At 34.4% G+C, this 14,440-nt stretch overlaps 1 protein-coding gene across 1 annotated transcript in view; it reads left to right on the forward strand.

Annotated features, from left to right (window-relative positions):
- Nucleotides 1-8,332: 8,332 nt before the first annotated feature.
- The window catches only part of LOC136027856 (uncharacterized), a 30,575-nt gene continuing 24,467 nt past the window's right edge, over nt 8,333-14,440 (forward strand). The window contains exon 1 of the mRNA XM_065705270.1: nt 8,333-8,505. Coding sequence (XP_065561342.1) covers nt 8,452-8,505 — 54 coding nt within the window. The 5' untranslated portion in view covers nt 8,333-8,451. The remainder of the gene's footprint in view (nt 8,506-14,440) is intronic.

Below are 14,440 nucleotides of genomic sequence, written 5' to 3' on the forward strand. Positions count from 1 at the left end.
TAATTGTGAGTACGTCAGTTTTTATTCTCTGTAGTAGTGGTTAGGACGTTGAGCTCTTGATTCAGCATTGATCGAAATTGTAGCTTTGCTAAAGCAATTCTGAATCAATTCAAACCGTAATTTACAGAATCAGTGCTACCCAACTTGTACCCTCAGCCGATCCCCTTCCCTGCTTTCTCACCGTCTCGCTACTTTTAAAACTTTTATTATATTTTTCACCTATGATACCCTTCATAGGTGAAATTTCTACGATACCCTTCCATGATATGCATCCACTCTCCCCCCCAAAAATTCAGTGATGTATATTAGTAAATTAAACAAATTAAAAATAACGTAGGAACTGTTAACCAAAGGAATGCGAAAAGTGAACTCGATCTTCATCCTATTTAGATCGAAAGAAATGCATCTTAGGGTAATATGGTTGACTCTAGACAATTATGATCTATTTGCAGATCCAGAGCTCGAATGCTCTTGGAACTGGCCTCCAGAGCTGGAACACTAATGGAAATGAATTTTTAGTAGCTAGATAGTAGTCTAGATATCTAGATAGTAGTCTAGATATCTAGATAGGTCTAGATATCTTTCAAGATTACAGCTACCTTTGTTGATGATAAGTGCAAGAGCATTGATCGGATTTTGTCACATGCAACGTTGTCCCTGGAAAATATTCGTCCGTTGTAGAGGTTAACCCCCTTTACCAGCTAATATCTAAAGATCTTTTGTAACGATCCTCCTTTGCTAATGGTAAATAGGTAATTGTTGTAGCCAACGGCATAACTTAAGCTTAGTAAAGAACGATTTGTCGTTTTTTTTCACTGAGGTCATTGTTTTGACACTGTGGGTATAGAAATCTGGCGAAGGGTTCATTCAATCTCTAATTAGTCAGCTTTTAATTATAATCAGCTTTTAATTAATTAACTTTTAATCTAATACCCTTTAGAGGAGCGAAAAATAATTGGAGGGTGATTTGACACCCTTCGAACGCCCAATGTGTTACTGGGCGCCTTCACAGCCCCCTTTGCTTCACATGAAAATTTCATTGATTATAGCTATTAAGTCAAATGGTCATAAGACCCAAAAATATCTTCCTGGAGGAGGGCATGATGGAGGAGGGCAAAAATATCTTCCTGGAGGAGGGACATGATGAGTGCAGCACCATGATAAGTATGGTGCTAAATTGAAGGTCTTGGCTTAATTTACCCCTCTCAATTCTTTTTCAATTCATGCTTTGTTTATTTTCACCAAAACGGGCATTGAAATCTTGTCAAGTAATGCATATATTCTCCATCGCCTGATTGTAGGACCAGGCGGCAATTTTTATTTTGGGTTTTCTGAAAACACATTACATTTTTTTCTCATACAATTTGTCTTTTTCTTTATAACAAAGGCTTATAGTTCGAACCTAAGTCTAGTTGGTAATTTATATAAGTTATTTGCTAATCGAACTTCCCCAAATTTATTTTTCTAAATCGATTTAGATTCGTAATACATTTTAAATGTGTTAGAAATTTTACGTGTCTTTATATTGCCTATTTCATGTATATGTTACGCATACGTTTGTGTAGTTGCGCATACGTTACGCATTTTAGATACGTTAGATTCGTAGAAGTAGCTTTCAATGCATTATGATTAATGATTTTTCTTCCTGTAAATCAATTCTTTCCGAATGTACTGAAAAAGCAATTGACTAAGCAAAACTTTCAATTCAAGCGCTTTGTTTAGTTTTCAATAGAGTGAAAATGACAGTTCAGCTTTTTCGTATAGTTGTAATCTGCCTGCAGACTGACTGGAGGTAACCTGGTAACATTAAATCAGTGTGTAATTGCTGTAATTTCCAGTGACAAAGAAAAGATCTAGTGCCACGCAACACAAGATAGAGTTTTGTGGTTGCACCAAGAAAAGGCTATTCGCTTAAGCAGTATCAAAGACAAAAAATACAAACTATCTTAGAGGTCGCAAAGCACTTTGCTGCTTAATAGTACTTGAGCAAAAATTTATTATTCTGATTGCTACAGGATTTGACTGGGTACTATTCAAGATAAAGAACCGTATCTGTCAAAAGGTACGTCAAGACCCGCCGCTCAGAAATATCGCGATATTATTTATATTTTGTTGGGTAATCTTGTAAGTTCCCATTTTTGGGCTTTTTACATAATCCCCTCCCTATATAAATTTATTGATACTTTCTTGAGATAGCCATGTGCTTGACTCTGAAAGTTAAGTTAAATTTTGGTAAAATATATAATTTTTTAAAGCAATTTGACTAAGTCACTATTTGAGTCCATACTGGTAAGTATTTCTAATTGAAAAAAAAGTCTCTCAAATCTCTGCATCAACCGCCATATCTATTTCTTTGGCTTTTCTTTCGACTTCTTTTGCTCACTTTGATTGGTACGGTTGACAAAGGGGTATGGAGGAGAAGGGAAAATAGAGGGTGTTGTATAATGTGGTGTATCTCATTTCAAAAGTTAATTGCATGTTTGACCCTCTCTGACAGAAAAATTCAAGAAGAGTTGGGAGAAGAAGAGTTTTTCTGAAGGGGAAGGGGCTAAGGAGAGGCTTGAGAGGGTCACTTTTAATTACGAAGATTACTTTTGACACGTGTTTCTGTTATTCTTAAGCATTTCAGGTCCCCATTTAGAGACTTTCTATTTCTAGACTTTGTCTTAAGGAGCACATGAAAGGGAAACCACGGTTTCGAATGGGGAGGACAAACTCTCCTGGACTGTGTGTTCTGTTGATGATTTAAGCATCCTTGATGAGAGTTTGAGCAAAATGAATGAACTTTTAGAAGTTTAGCGAGTTCAGGATGCTAGAATTGGTCCGAAAATTAATGTTAAGAAAACTAAGTCAATAAGTCTAGGAATAAGTGAAGAAGAAAAGGTGACGTTGGATAACGAAAAAATCGATCAGGTGGGCAGCTTCACTTATCTTGGTAGCATAATTAGTAAAGACCTTGGGAGTAGTGAAGATATTAAGAGTAGAATAGCCAAGACTTAGTAGGTTTTACACAGTTAGAAAAAGTTTAGAAGAATAGGAAGATAAGTATGCAAACCAAGATTATAATATTAGAAGCTACAGTGATGACAGTGGTCAAATATGGCTCTGAAGCATGGGCGCTCCAAAAAGCGGATGAAGATTTGCTAGATGTTTTCCAGAGAAATTCCCTACGGATTGTTCTGGGTTCCTGGCTGACTGATCGTATTTCAAACAGAAGACAGTACGAAAACTCTGGATCAATCCAGCTTTTTCGGGCTATAATAATAGAAAGGTTGAGATGGCTAGGGCACATTGTGCGGATAGAGGATGACAGATTGCTGAAGATGTCCTCATCGGACAACCGCCATGGGCTAAACAGAAAGCAGGTCGTCCTTGTCTTGAGTGGGAGGACGTCATGGCTAATGGAAATCGGAACTTCTTGGGAGGGTGTAAAAAGGAAGGCTTTGAATAGATTGGGGTGAGGGAGGAGCATGAGTAGCAGCGTTGTTCTCAGGTGGCTTGGTGCTGCGATGAATTGTTAGTAGTAATAGCAGTAGTACTTCAGGTTCTTTTGTATATAGTTTACCTTGAAACTGGCTTTTTTATGATATTTTGTAGATATTTAATATATTTATGTAATATATATGTAGGTCTTTACACATTTCTTTTGCAAATTTTAAAACAGTCCCAACATCCTTCCATCTTTACTTGAGTCCTGGTTGAACTTTGCTGAAGTAAGGATTCAAAGACTGTTTTAAAATTTAATTTTAGTTTTAATAGTCTATCATGAAAAGAGAAATCACCAATGCAACAGCACAAACACATAAAAAAAAATAGACAGAAGGAGAAAAGGAAGACTGTTTTCCTAAATTAGTGATTAATATGTTATTGTAAGTCTCTTTTTTTTATATATCGACGTTTCGCTGAGGACGGTCTATGGACATAGGATCAAAATATTCATTCAAATTAGAATTTCACTGTCTTACAAAAATAATTTTCTATAGTTCTTCTTGCTGTTGATGTTTGTGTTTACAAAACGCAAATAATTTTTTTCTATTTTCTGCCCTCTTTTTCTTTCATGAGGCAAATAGCAAGTGTTTAAACCAAGATAATTAGCTTTGTAATGTATGTGAAGCATATGTAAACAAAATACAAAGCAAATACAAAGATAATAATTATGTCAATTTTCTTTCATATTCTGTACCATTGCTCCTTTAAGGAGGGGACTGACAACCGTTTGAAGAATATTTATGACTTAGAAATGCGTAAGGATTTTAAAGAACATTTCAGCATGTATTAGATGCACTAACAAAGTATATTACGACGTTCAACGGTGTTTATGATGTTTTACGATGTTCCATGGTGTATTACGATACTTTTCTATTTTGTACCGTCGTTTCCTTTCAGGAGGCAACTGTCAAACGCTTGAAGAAGATCGTTGACTTTCTAACATATGTGAAGACTGTGAAACTTCAAGCGAGTGAATCTCTTGTGGAAAATCAAATTAAAAGTGCCAGGGGATCAGAGCTGAAAATCCTAAATAGAGATTCATTTTATTCGGTTATGCTGTGTAAGTTGTTTTTATATTCTTTTTACTGTTCCCTTGAAAATACTCTAAAAATCTGACACCTTTGAGCACAAGCAAAAGGCTCAGGGGCTCCCGCATAAATTTTCTCAAGGTACTGAAGGTAGATAATAACCCTTTCCTCTTGGTGAGGCCTCCTTTTTTGTGGGGAACTTAAAGAAGGCTTTTTTATGTATTTTATCCTGACGAAGGTTTTTTTTTAATCCTAAAGAAGACTTTTATGGATTTATCTCTGGAATGTTTCTTGCAAGGGCCAAATACTTCTACCACCAATAACTATCCAATTATCACACTTTCCAAGATCAAATTGGCCATTTATGATGAATAAGATAAATCAGAAGTTTAGACAATTGACGCATAATTAAGTTTTTCAATGGAGAAACTTGAAATCTTGAAGCAGTCGGTTTTGTTTAATGCAGACAGATGAACAATATAAACAATATGTAGAAAATTCCATAGCAAATCAAAAAGCTTATCAAGACAAACAACACAAACTCTTTTGAATAAAAATATGTTTTTATTCGATGCATTCCTTGGCGGGCTGTCCACCGTGCACGTCTCCTTGATCAGAGCCTTTCAGGTTGAAAGCCTTTTTACGCCAGTGCTCAACCGTCTGGCTGTCGTTCTTTCATAAGAAGAAGTCAAACAATTGAAATAGCCAATCTGGCTTTTATCATTATGTTTAAAAAGGGAAACTCTCAAGGGAAAATCCTTTATAGCAACAGCACAGCTATATACAACTGCATCCAAGATTATAAATTATTATACTATTGTAAAAGTAAATGTTTTTGTCCACTATTGTTTTATTTAAATGTACTCGAAAAAAGTACCGATTCCTAGAAACTTAGTGGGCAGTTTTCGACGCAGTTTCTTTAGTTTTTTTTTTAAAGTACAAATAACGCTAATGCTTTTAGGGAGTGTAAGGGGGATGGAAATGTAAATTTTGTTCCTGTTTTGTGACTCATTTTGGTTTAAATATTGTTTTTTTTTCTCTCTGAAAACTCTTTTTAACATTTTAAAAGAATTTTCTATTTAAAATATGTCTACGAATGAACCATTTCTTCAAAAAATTAAAGAATTAAGCATGATTTGAAAATTATACAAATAGAAAATTTTCAGGTTTTGAACTTTAAAAGAAAAAAGCAAAAAAAAAAAAAATATTGTAAACTCCTGATGAATTTTGCCCTTCTACAAAATTCCTGACTCAGTTGACCACCAATGTTACAGAAAGGCTAATGGTGCGTCTTAATTATAACCCTGAGTAAAAACCTAAATTAACCTAAATATATAATTAAAGAACATAAATTAAGTTTTGCTTGTTTTTGAAGATGTCCATTCTACGCACTTTTACGCAGTTTATACGATCTCGTTAATTATTTCAGCCTGATCCATTTTTTCTTTGCTGTATTTCTAGCTCAAATGACAGCAGTGCAAATAAAAATGATGACACTTTAATAATTAAATGACATAAATATAACTTAGAACGAGGTCTCCTTTTACTTTTTAAATCTGTTAAATCCGTAAAATCCGTTTAAAATTACTTTTAAAAAACCGCAAGAAGCTAAGGGTGGTATTTCTTTGGAATTTGAAAGTTTCTGAATAAGAAAGATAAATTTAATAACTGGTGATAATGCTGTCTTTGGTTGCGTCAAATCCGAGGGAACTTTATATTTGGCCTAAAGAAGTAATTTCTTGTTTTTAATTCCATGTCCATGCGTAAGGACTTCGAAAAGTTTTATTTCTTTTGAAAATGTCTGAAAAAAATATAAACTATAAATTCTTTGCAAAAATTAACTGTTTGCACAAAAAAAATTAAAAAGCTGATATAGTTGAATCTTTCAAAGAATGTGTGAAACCGAAGAAGTAACTTAACCAATCCGTTAATCAATAAGTGTAATAATGAATTTAACTAAGTTCGTTCTGGTAGCAGATAAAAATTCAGGGATCTAGTGTCAGTTAGAGGTATTTGACCCCATCAGTTTTCAATACGTTCAATATGATGGCACTTAAAATAACTGACTATCTTTTAAATCTTCATAAAAAAAAAACAAATCAAGGAAATGCTTAGCTTTCACAGAGGTAGTTTATAGCTGTGTTTTTTTTATATTTACGGCAATTACTTCCCCGTATTTTGTTGTGCTTTTTTTCTATGATTATTAGTCATTGAATAATTCCATAGTATGTAGTAGCGGTTATTCTTGTTCCAATACAAAAGAAACGTAGGCGTGATTCTGTTTTTACAGATAAATTTCGGTCAAAACAGTCGACAATATCAAAACTGTTTATATATCTGTTGTTTTCTTTTGACGGGAAATTTTCTTATAATAGGTAGCAATAAGTTCGCTTATATGAAATGTCTTTTGGCGGAAGTTACAGATTCATACCACATCCTATTATCAAGGAGTATTTGTCATTTTTCTAGGTTTTTTTACGCTTGCTCTTTAGATTTAAATAAAACGTTGAAAGATGACGTCAATCTTTTGAAAATTTCATAATTTTCTTCAAGATCCTAGCTTATTTAGGAATCTATTCCTTTAGGTTACCCAGCAAGAAATTTTCGGTACGTTAGGATTCTGAGTGACTCTACCTGTTTCTGTAGGAAATGGCATTCCTCAGGATTGTGCAGTGTCTGCTTTCCTTTTCTTGGTTTATTGTGAAGACCTTGATATGCACCTTGCTGCTAGTGGACTTGGATGTCATGTAGGTTTAGCTTTTATAAGCAATTTAAGTTATGCTGGTGATCTGGTATTGCCTACTTGTTCTGCTACTCTTAACATGTTACTTAATATCTGTGAGAATTGCGCAGCTGATTATGGTGTTTTGTATAATTTTTCTTAGGCATAAAATGCATGTGTTCACCCGCCAAACTGGTTGATACCTTTGAAACGATCTAACATTTATAAAGTAGTTTCATTGCTTAGGATTCAACTTAAATGAGTATTTGCTTGACAAGGCTAGCATTGGCAAATTCTCTGAGGTCTGCTGGTTGTGTAATTGCTCAGTTGAGGTCAAGAACTTTCGAAGGTCAAGAATGACTTGTAAATTTAAATTAAAAGGTTAAAATAAAAGACTTGAAATAAAAAAATATTTAGAGGCCTTAGGAGTGGGGATCATTGCCCTTCTCTTTGAGGTACCTATTCCTTCTGAATGTATTTAAATTCTGTTTCGATTTGCTCTAGAAGTCTCTGTATCCTTTTGAGGTTCTCTTTTGAATTTGCATTGTCTCTCTCTCTTGAAGATGTACGCTCCTGCTACTGAGAAAATTTTTCAAAATTCTGTAAACTTGGGGCCTTAAGATATCCCTTTGCGAGTATTGGCCCATAATTTTTCTGCAGTATTAAAATTTTTGCTAGATTTCAACGTAACACGACAGTTTTTCTGCCATTCAAAAGCTGAGATTTACCCCAATTCATTTGATGAATTACAGTCTTAGAATTTGCTTCGCTTTTTTTCCTCTTTTTTGGGGGAGGGGAGGGTGAAAATATGTTGAAAAAGTATGGAAAACATTGCAAAAGTAGGGAAATTTTTCTTATTTTCCAAGCACGCTTTGGTCATTCTCTAAAAAAAAATCTTAAGTAGTGTCATACCTCTGGCTCAGGGAAAGAATATATCCAAAACTTATCAGTCTTATCTTGTCACTTACTTGCAAGTTGAATCTTTAGGCTTGTCACAAAACCGCATATTTCACAGGGACCACAAAGCTTAGAAGGGAAAATGAACAAAATCAATATTTCAAAACATCTAATAAATTTTATCTTTCAGCATTTTTAACTCAGACAACCCCAGTGCTAATAGGAATTATGGCATTTGGCGTTTATAATTACGGCTAAGGGACACCCCTCAAAGCAGAAACGATATTTACAAGTCTGGCCTTAATTACGCAACTTATGGTTCCGCTTGCACTATTTCCAATTACTGTATCGATGCTCATTTCTGCAAAGGTAATGACTAAGTAGGCTAATTTCTTTTTATTCCGGCACTTGTGGTACCACTTATGGTGCCACTTACCACTCTGTGGCCATTATTACTTGACTCATGGTTTAACTTACACCGTTTCTGATCGCTGCATTGAGGCTTATATCAGCAAAGCTAAATAGCATATACTCAATGAATCGAGTTTATGGAATCGACTCAATGAAATCGAGTCAATTAAGCATCTTTGATTTAGTTGACAATTGACGAAAATATCGGAAAAATTCGATATTTTCCGAATGTGTCTGTACTGGCCTGTGACCAGTAAGAAGAAAAATGAGAATATTCGGATAGATTTTTTGGCTCCATACAACAAGGTGTCTTAAGCTTTAAAAAAGGGAAAGGATCTAAATAATAAAAATTTTAAAAGGAAGAAATTTGAAATCAAAGTGCAACACAAAGAAAAAATCGCACCAAACAGTATACAAATGCTACCCCACGAAAAAACTACGGAAGCATAATATACAACACGATGAGACACTCCTATAATATTGAATGTTTCATGGAGTAGCGATTGTTTACATTGATTTAGTTTTTTTTTACCCCCCACGTTTTTATACTTATAATGTCAGTTTAGCTATTGTGCTTTTATCTAATTTATTAAACTTGGATCTTTTATTTAGACTGTGGTTAAAATCTTGAGAAATATATTATGGTAGGGAGCTGCAACTGACAATTTCACCTTTAACACATGATTAGCATTTAATAGATATATTTAATAGATACATTATATGGGGGCCAGTGTTTACCCATCTCTCCCCAGAAAATGTCTTCCTCTGGCCTGTCCTGCGGAACCCCCCCCCCCCCCGCAAAAATCCCACTAAGAAAGACACTGGAAAAAAAACATAAATATACCCCCTCCCATTTGGAGTACATTGAAAAATAGAAAATGAAGGAATCTAATAGAAAAAAACCCAAAAAGGTGTGAAAAAATCCATGAAAAAGACAAAGTAAAAAAAAACGAAAAGAAATTAATTTAAAAAAAATTCCACTAAACAAGTTTGTCAAAGAAAAGTATAGGGCTCCATTAAGCTAATAATAAATAGAAATAAATTCAAATAATTTTCCAAGCTGAAAACTACCACAAATCACCATCAATCAATAAATAAATTCGAAAACAAACAGAAATTACAATAAATAACCGAATCAGTCTCAAAACGAGCAAAAATACTTTACTGAAAACAAATTATATTTTATATTTTTGTACTTCTTTTTCTTTAATAAATAAAGAAGTATTAAGACGTTATTAGCATCCCATAGAAGGGTCTTACGGGCCAGGTATCGCTTAAATCCCGGTACCGACACTTTTTGAATTTTCTTTAAGATGCAGGTATTTGTTACGTAATAGGGGGTATTTTTTCAAGATCCAGGTGTTTATTACGTAGTAAAACTTGTTTGTTGCGTAATAAGGGGTGTTTTTTCTTTATTGTTATGTTAATTGTATTAAGACGTATTAAGACTCAGTATTAAGACGTTATATTAAGACGTTATTATATATAATAATATTAAGACGTTATTAGCACTCCTTGAAAGGGTCCTACGGGCTAGGTATCGATTGAATCCCGGTACCGACAATTTTTGAAGTTTCTTCAAGATGCATGTACTTGTTGCGTAACAGGGAGTTATTTAAGATGCAGGTGTTTATTACGTAGTAAAACTTGTTTGTTCCGTAATAGGGAGTGTTTGTTCTTTATTGTTATGTTAATTGTTTGAAAGCCTAAGGATGTTGGAAAAAACTCTGGAGTCACCCAACTAGGGACATAATCCAAACTGATCACTACTACAATATTTTTGTTGTTTTTTCTGGTTTACACACATGCCCTTTAATTCAATTGTTGCTAACATAAACAAAGGTGTCCTCTTACATATTGATTTTCCAGAAAGAACAAAGGAGCCCGTTACGTGGTCTAGACGTCTATTGGTTTTCCAACAAGAAAAAAGGAATCCCACTATGCGGTCTTGTATAGATTGAATAAAAAAAAAAGTTTTTTTTTAACGAAAAGTAAGGAGTGACATTAAAACTTAAACCGAACAGAAATTACTTCGTCTGTGAAAGGGGCTGCTTCCTCATCAATGCCCCGCTCTTTACGCTAAAGTTCGACTCTTTCTCTTAACTCTACTTTTTAAAACAGTAGAAAACTTTAGCGTAAAGAGCCTCGCTCTTTACACTAAAGCTTAAATTGTGTCCCAATTTCTTAAGAATGACCTCTGAATCACAAAAGCCGTAGAATAAATAGTTGAAATTACTAAAAATACCCTAGCGTAAAGAGTGAGGTATTAGGAGGAGGTGAGCCCATCATATGCGTAATAGTTTCTGTTCGTTTTAAGTTTTAATTCTGCTCCTTACTTTCAGTTGAAAAAAACTCTTTCATATTCATTTTTTCATTGTTATTTTTTTTTAATAATGCTAGAAAATCTTGCACTTCCTTCATGGAAATTTTCTTCCCTCGTGATAAATTCCTCCATGGAAAGTTCCCCCAACATATTCCCCTCTTCTCAACCCCCCATACAACCAAAAATTCCCCTGAAAACGTCTGTACACTTCCAAATAACCATTATTATATGTAAGCACTGGTCAAATTTGGTAACTTGTAGCCCCTCCCACATGGACTGTGGGGGAGTAAGTCGTCCCCAATAACATAGTTATAAGGTTTTTCGACTACGCTGAATAAATTGGCTATCTTAGAATTTTGATCCGGTGACTTTGGGATAATAATTAGCGTGGGAGGGGGCCTAGGTGCCTTCCAATTTTTTGGTCCCTTAAAAAGGCCACTAGAACTTTTCATATCTGTTAGAATGAGCCCTCTGGCAAGATTCTTGGACTACTGAGTCGATACGATCACCCCTGGCAAAACAAGAAACAAAAAAACAAAACAAAACAAATAAACTCGCATCCGTGATCTGCCTTCTGGCAAAAAATACAAAATTCCACATTTTTGTTGATAGGAGCTTCAAACTTTTACCATAGGGTTCTCTGATACGCTGAATCAGATGGTATGATTTTCATTAAGATTCTATGACTTTTAGGGGTTGTTTCCCCATAATTTATAAAATAAGACAAATTTTCTCAGGCTCGTACTTTATCTCGGTGATAAAGTAATCTTATTTTCTGGGATAAAAATTTGCTTTACTGTAAAAATGTTGCCCCATATTAAATCCCATTGAAGGATCGAGACATATTTCAACGGCTAGGGTTAAACACAGCTTAATTAGTTTCCATCAGATATTGGGGTTAAGCATTTAAGGATTCTCCCCATCAGGTGAAGGGCTAGCTTCCAGCAAACAGAAGGTGTCACACTAATGATTCATTCTTGACAACCGGTAAATTTGAATTCTCTTTTATTACGGGTACTTTCATAAGAAAGAAATGATTTTTCTCATCAAATTGATGAGCTAGTTTTCTACATTAGATCTTTGATCTGGGAGAAGGTGGATTATTTTCATGTTAAAAATATGGCTAGCACTAATTTAACCAGTCAGCATCTATTTGGGAAGAAGGTATAGACAGAATGTTAGTAAATTGGAGAAAAAAGATCATTTTCAACACCCGCTTTGTGTGGTAAATTGTCCACCTTGACAAATTGAATCTACGCATCAAATAGTTACGTCAAAGTGCCTTATATTTATGCTCTGTTTAAGGGATGAGTAATATTTATTCCTTATTGTAAATAAAATAGGTAAACGGTTTTTTTTTAATATAATAATGTATTATTGTTAGACTCCTCCTCTACTATAAGCATGAGTGGGATATGCAGTCATTTTGAGGCCATTTTTGACAATGCATGACTTATTAAACTCAACTTTAAAAAGAGAACCCATGAAAAAACTATAATTGTTTTTTTTATTTCAGAATATTCATTTATTGCATTTAAATAATGTTGTATAAGACATTTATAGCTCAAGTGCAAAATAAGTTGATTTCCTTTACTATAAGATATTATAGAAGGACCAAAGATAAAAATTTAATCGAGAAAAAAAAAATATACTTACGCGATGCGATTTTCATTCAGAGCAAACCTTTCCGTCAAATATTTCATTTTTTATTATTTTTAATATTAAGTTACTATTTTAGTATATTACTATAATTTTAGTTGCTATTAACGTGAGCTTTTTCACTTAGCTCGTTTAGATTTAATTGGGTTTCAATTGTAAAACCTTTTTCATAACATGTTTAACATGGTGGTGCACAAGCAACAGCCTTTCAAAGAATGATTCTAAACTTAAATGTCGCATAGGGAAGTTTTTGTATTATTAACATAGAAGGGGTGGAACAATGAGAAAAATTTAAATGGCAGGCACATTACATCTCGAAAACAATGAATTTCAAGTTTTAGTTATTTGGAATAACCAAATTTTAATTTCAATTAACGGCAAACCCCAAGCAAGAGGCTCCTCTTGCAAAGAAGCCGAGGATAATGCAAAGCGGTGAGAATGCATCCCCCATATATGGCGAAATTACCGGTCCTTCATTAGTCCCACCACAAAGTCTAGAGACAAGGCTTTCTGTCCTAGAAAACATGGAGAAGAGGTCTTCTGTACCCATCGTGCAAGGTGACATCGATAGTACCACTCGTACAGTAAGTGCAAATGATTGACAAATTAGTAGATATTTTTCGAAAAGCTTAATGTTTTAATGATAACACTTTCATGTGAGACAAAAGGACGAAATCAATTTTTCAGCCCCAGGTTCGTTGCTCCTTTTGCCCCCTCAAAGAAATAGCTAAAGTAATGTATTCTTTTCAGCTTAAAAAGTATTGGAGGCCTAATTTGTTTTTTCTGAGGGCTTTGAGGAGCCAGTCAGTCGTAAAGGAAATAACTAAAATAACACATTCTTTTCAACTTAATAATTGGGAAAATAGCAGGGACCCTCTCCGATAGTTTTGAGGTGCTTTGATAAGTCTTTAGCCCCAAGGAAATAGGCTTTTCATTATTTTTAGCGGTAAAAGCTTACCTTTTATACGAGACGAGAGGTTGAGATAAATTTATCAGCCTACTAGAACATTGAGGGTCCACGACTCGCTTAAAGTTTACAGACTATTTAACACATCCCCTAATTTGATGCTACTGTTGTCCCTCAAATAAATAAAAAAGTAACACATTATTTCGTGGTTAATAAAGGGACGTCCGATGCTACTGTTGCCTTCCACTTAGAATTGACTCCCACATTTATAGATTTGCTTGTCATTGTTAAAAATCTAACAATGAAAAACCAAGTAAAGCCGAGGGGCTATCCTCTGAAAATCGTGCACTACACAATTTGTTTAGAAAAATAGTTGTCTATATAAATGGAATGTTGCTGAGCAAAAGTAACAATCTGTAAAACAATAGAAGTTACATACAATTCATGCTGATGACTGCAGAGTCCTATAAGAAATTGAAGGTTAGCCCTTAAATATGAATATAAAATGGACACTGATGCTACCAATACACTTAGAGAGGCGATCCCCATCATTTACACTTAAATGGGAAAATAAATCATGAACCATTTAATAAATCTCAATGGTTAGCTCCCGATTTTAAGATTTATATAAAGCTTCAACTCGCTCCGTTCAATTTTATTTTGCAAAATTACTTGCCACTGTATCTGATTCAACAGTCTCTCTCACCGCGGCAAAAATTCACGCATGAAAACAACAGGTTACGAGTTCTGTTGCTTCGGCAATTGAAAAATTAAGAACTAGTGGCAAAAATATCAAACTGCATGTTCCGCAAACAATCACGAGTCAACGAAGTATTGCTACGGGTTCATGTACCTGTAGCGACTCTTTATAAATCAATAGTAAAATTACTTCAAAACTCGCTTTGGATTTTTTTTAAGTGCTATTGCAATGGGATCGTGGACAAATCCCCCACTCAAATTTGAAATGTTTGGACTTTCATCTCTTGTATATTGAGTAAATGATA

This window comes from Artemia franciscana, chromosome 6 (assembly GCF_032884065.1).
Source record: "Artemia franciscana chromosome 6, ASM3288406v1, whole genome shotgun sequence".
Classification (NCBI taxonomy): Eukaryota; Metazoa; Arthropoda; class Branchiopoda; order Anostraca; family Artemiidae; genus Artemia; species Artemia franciscana.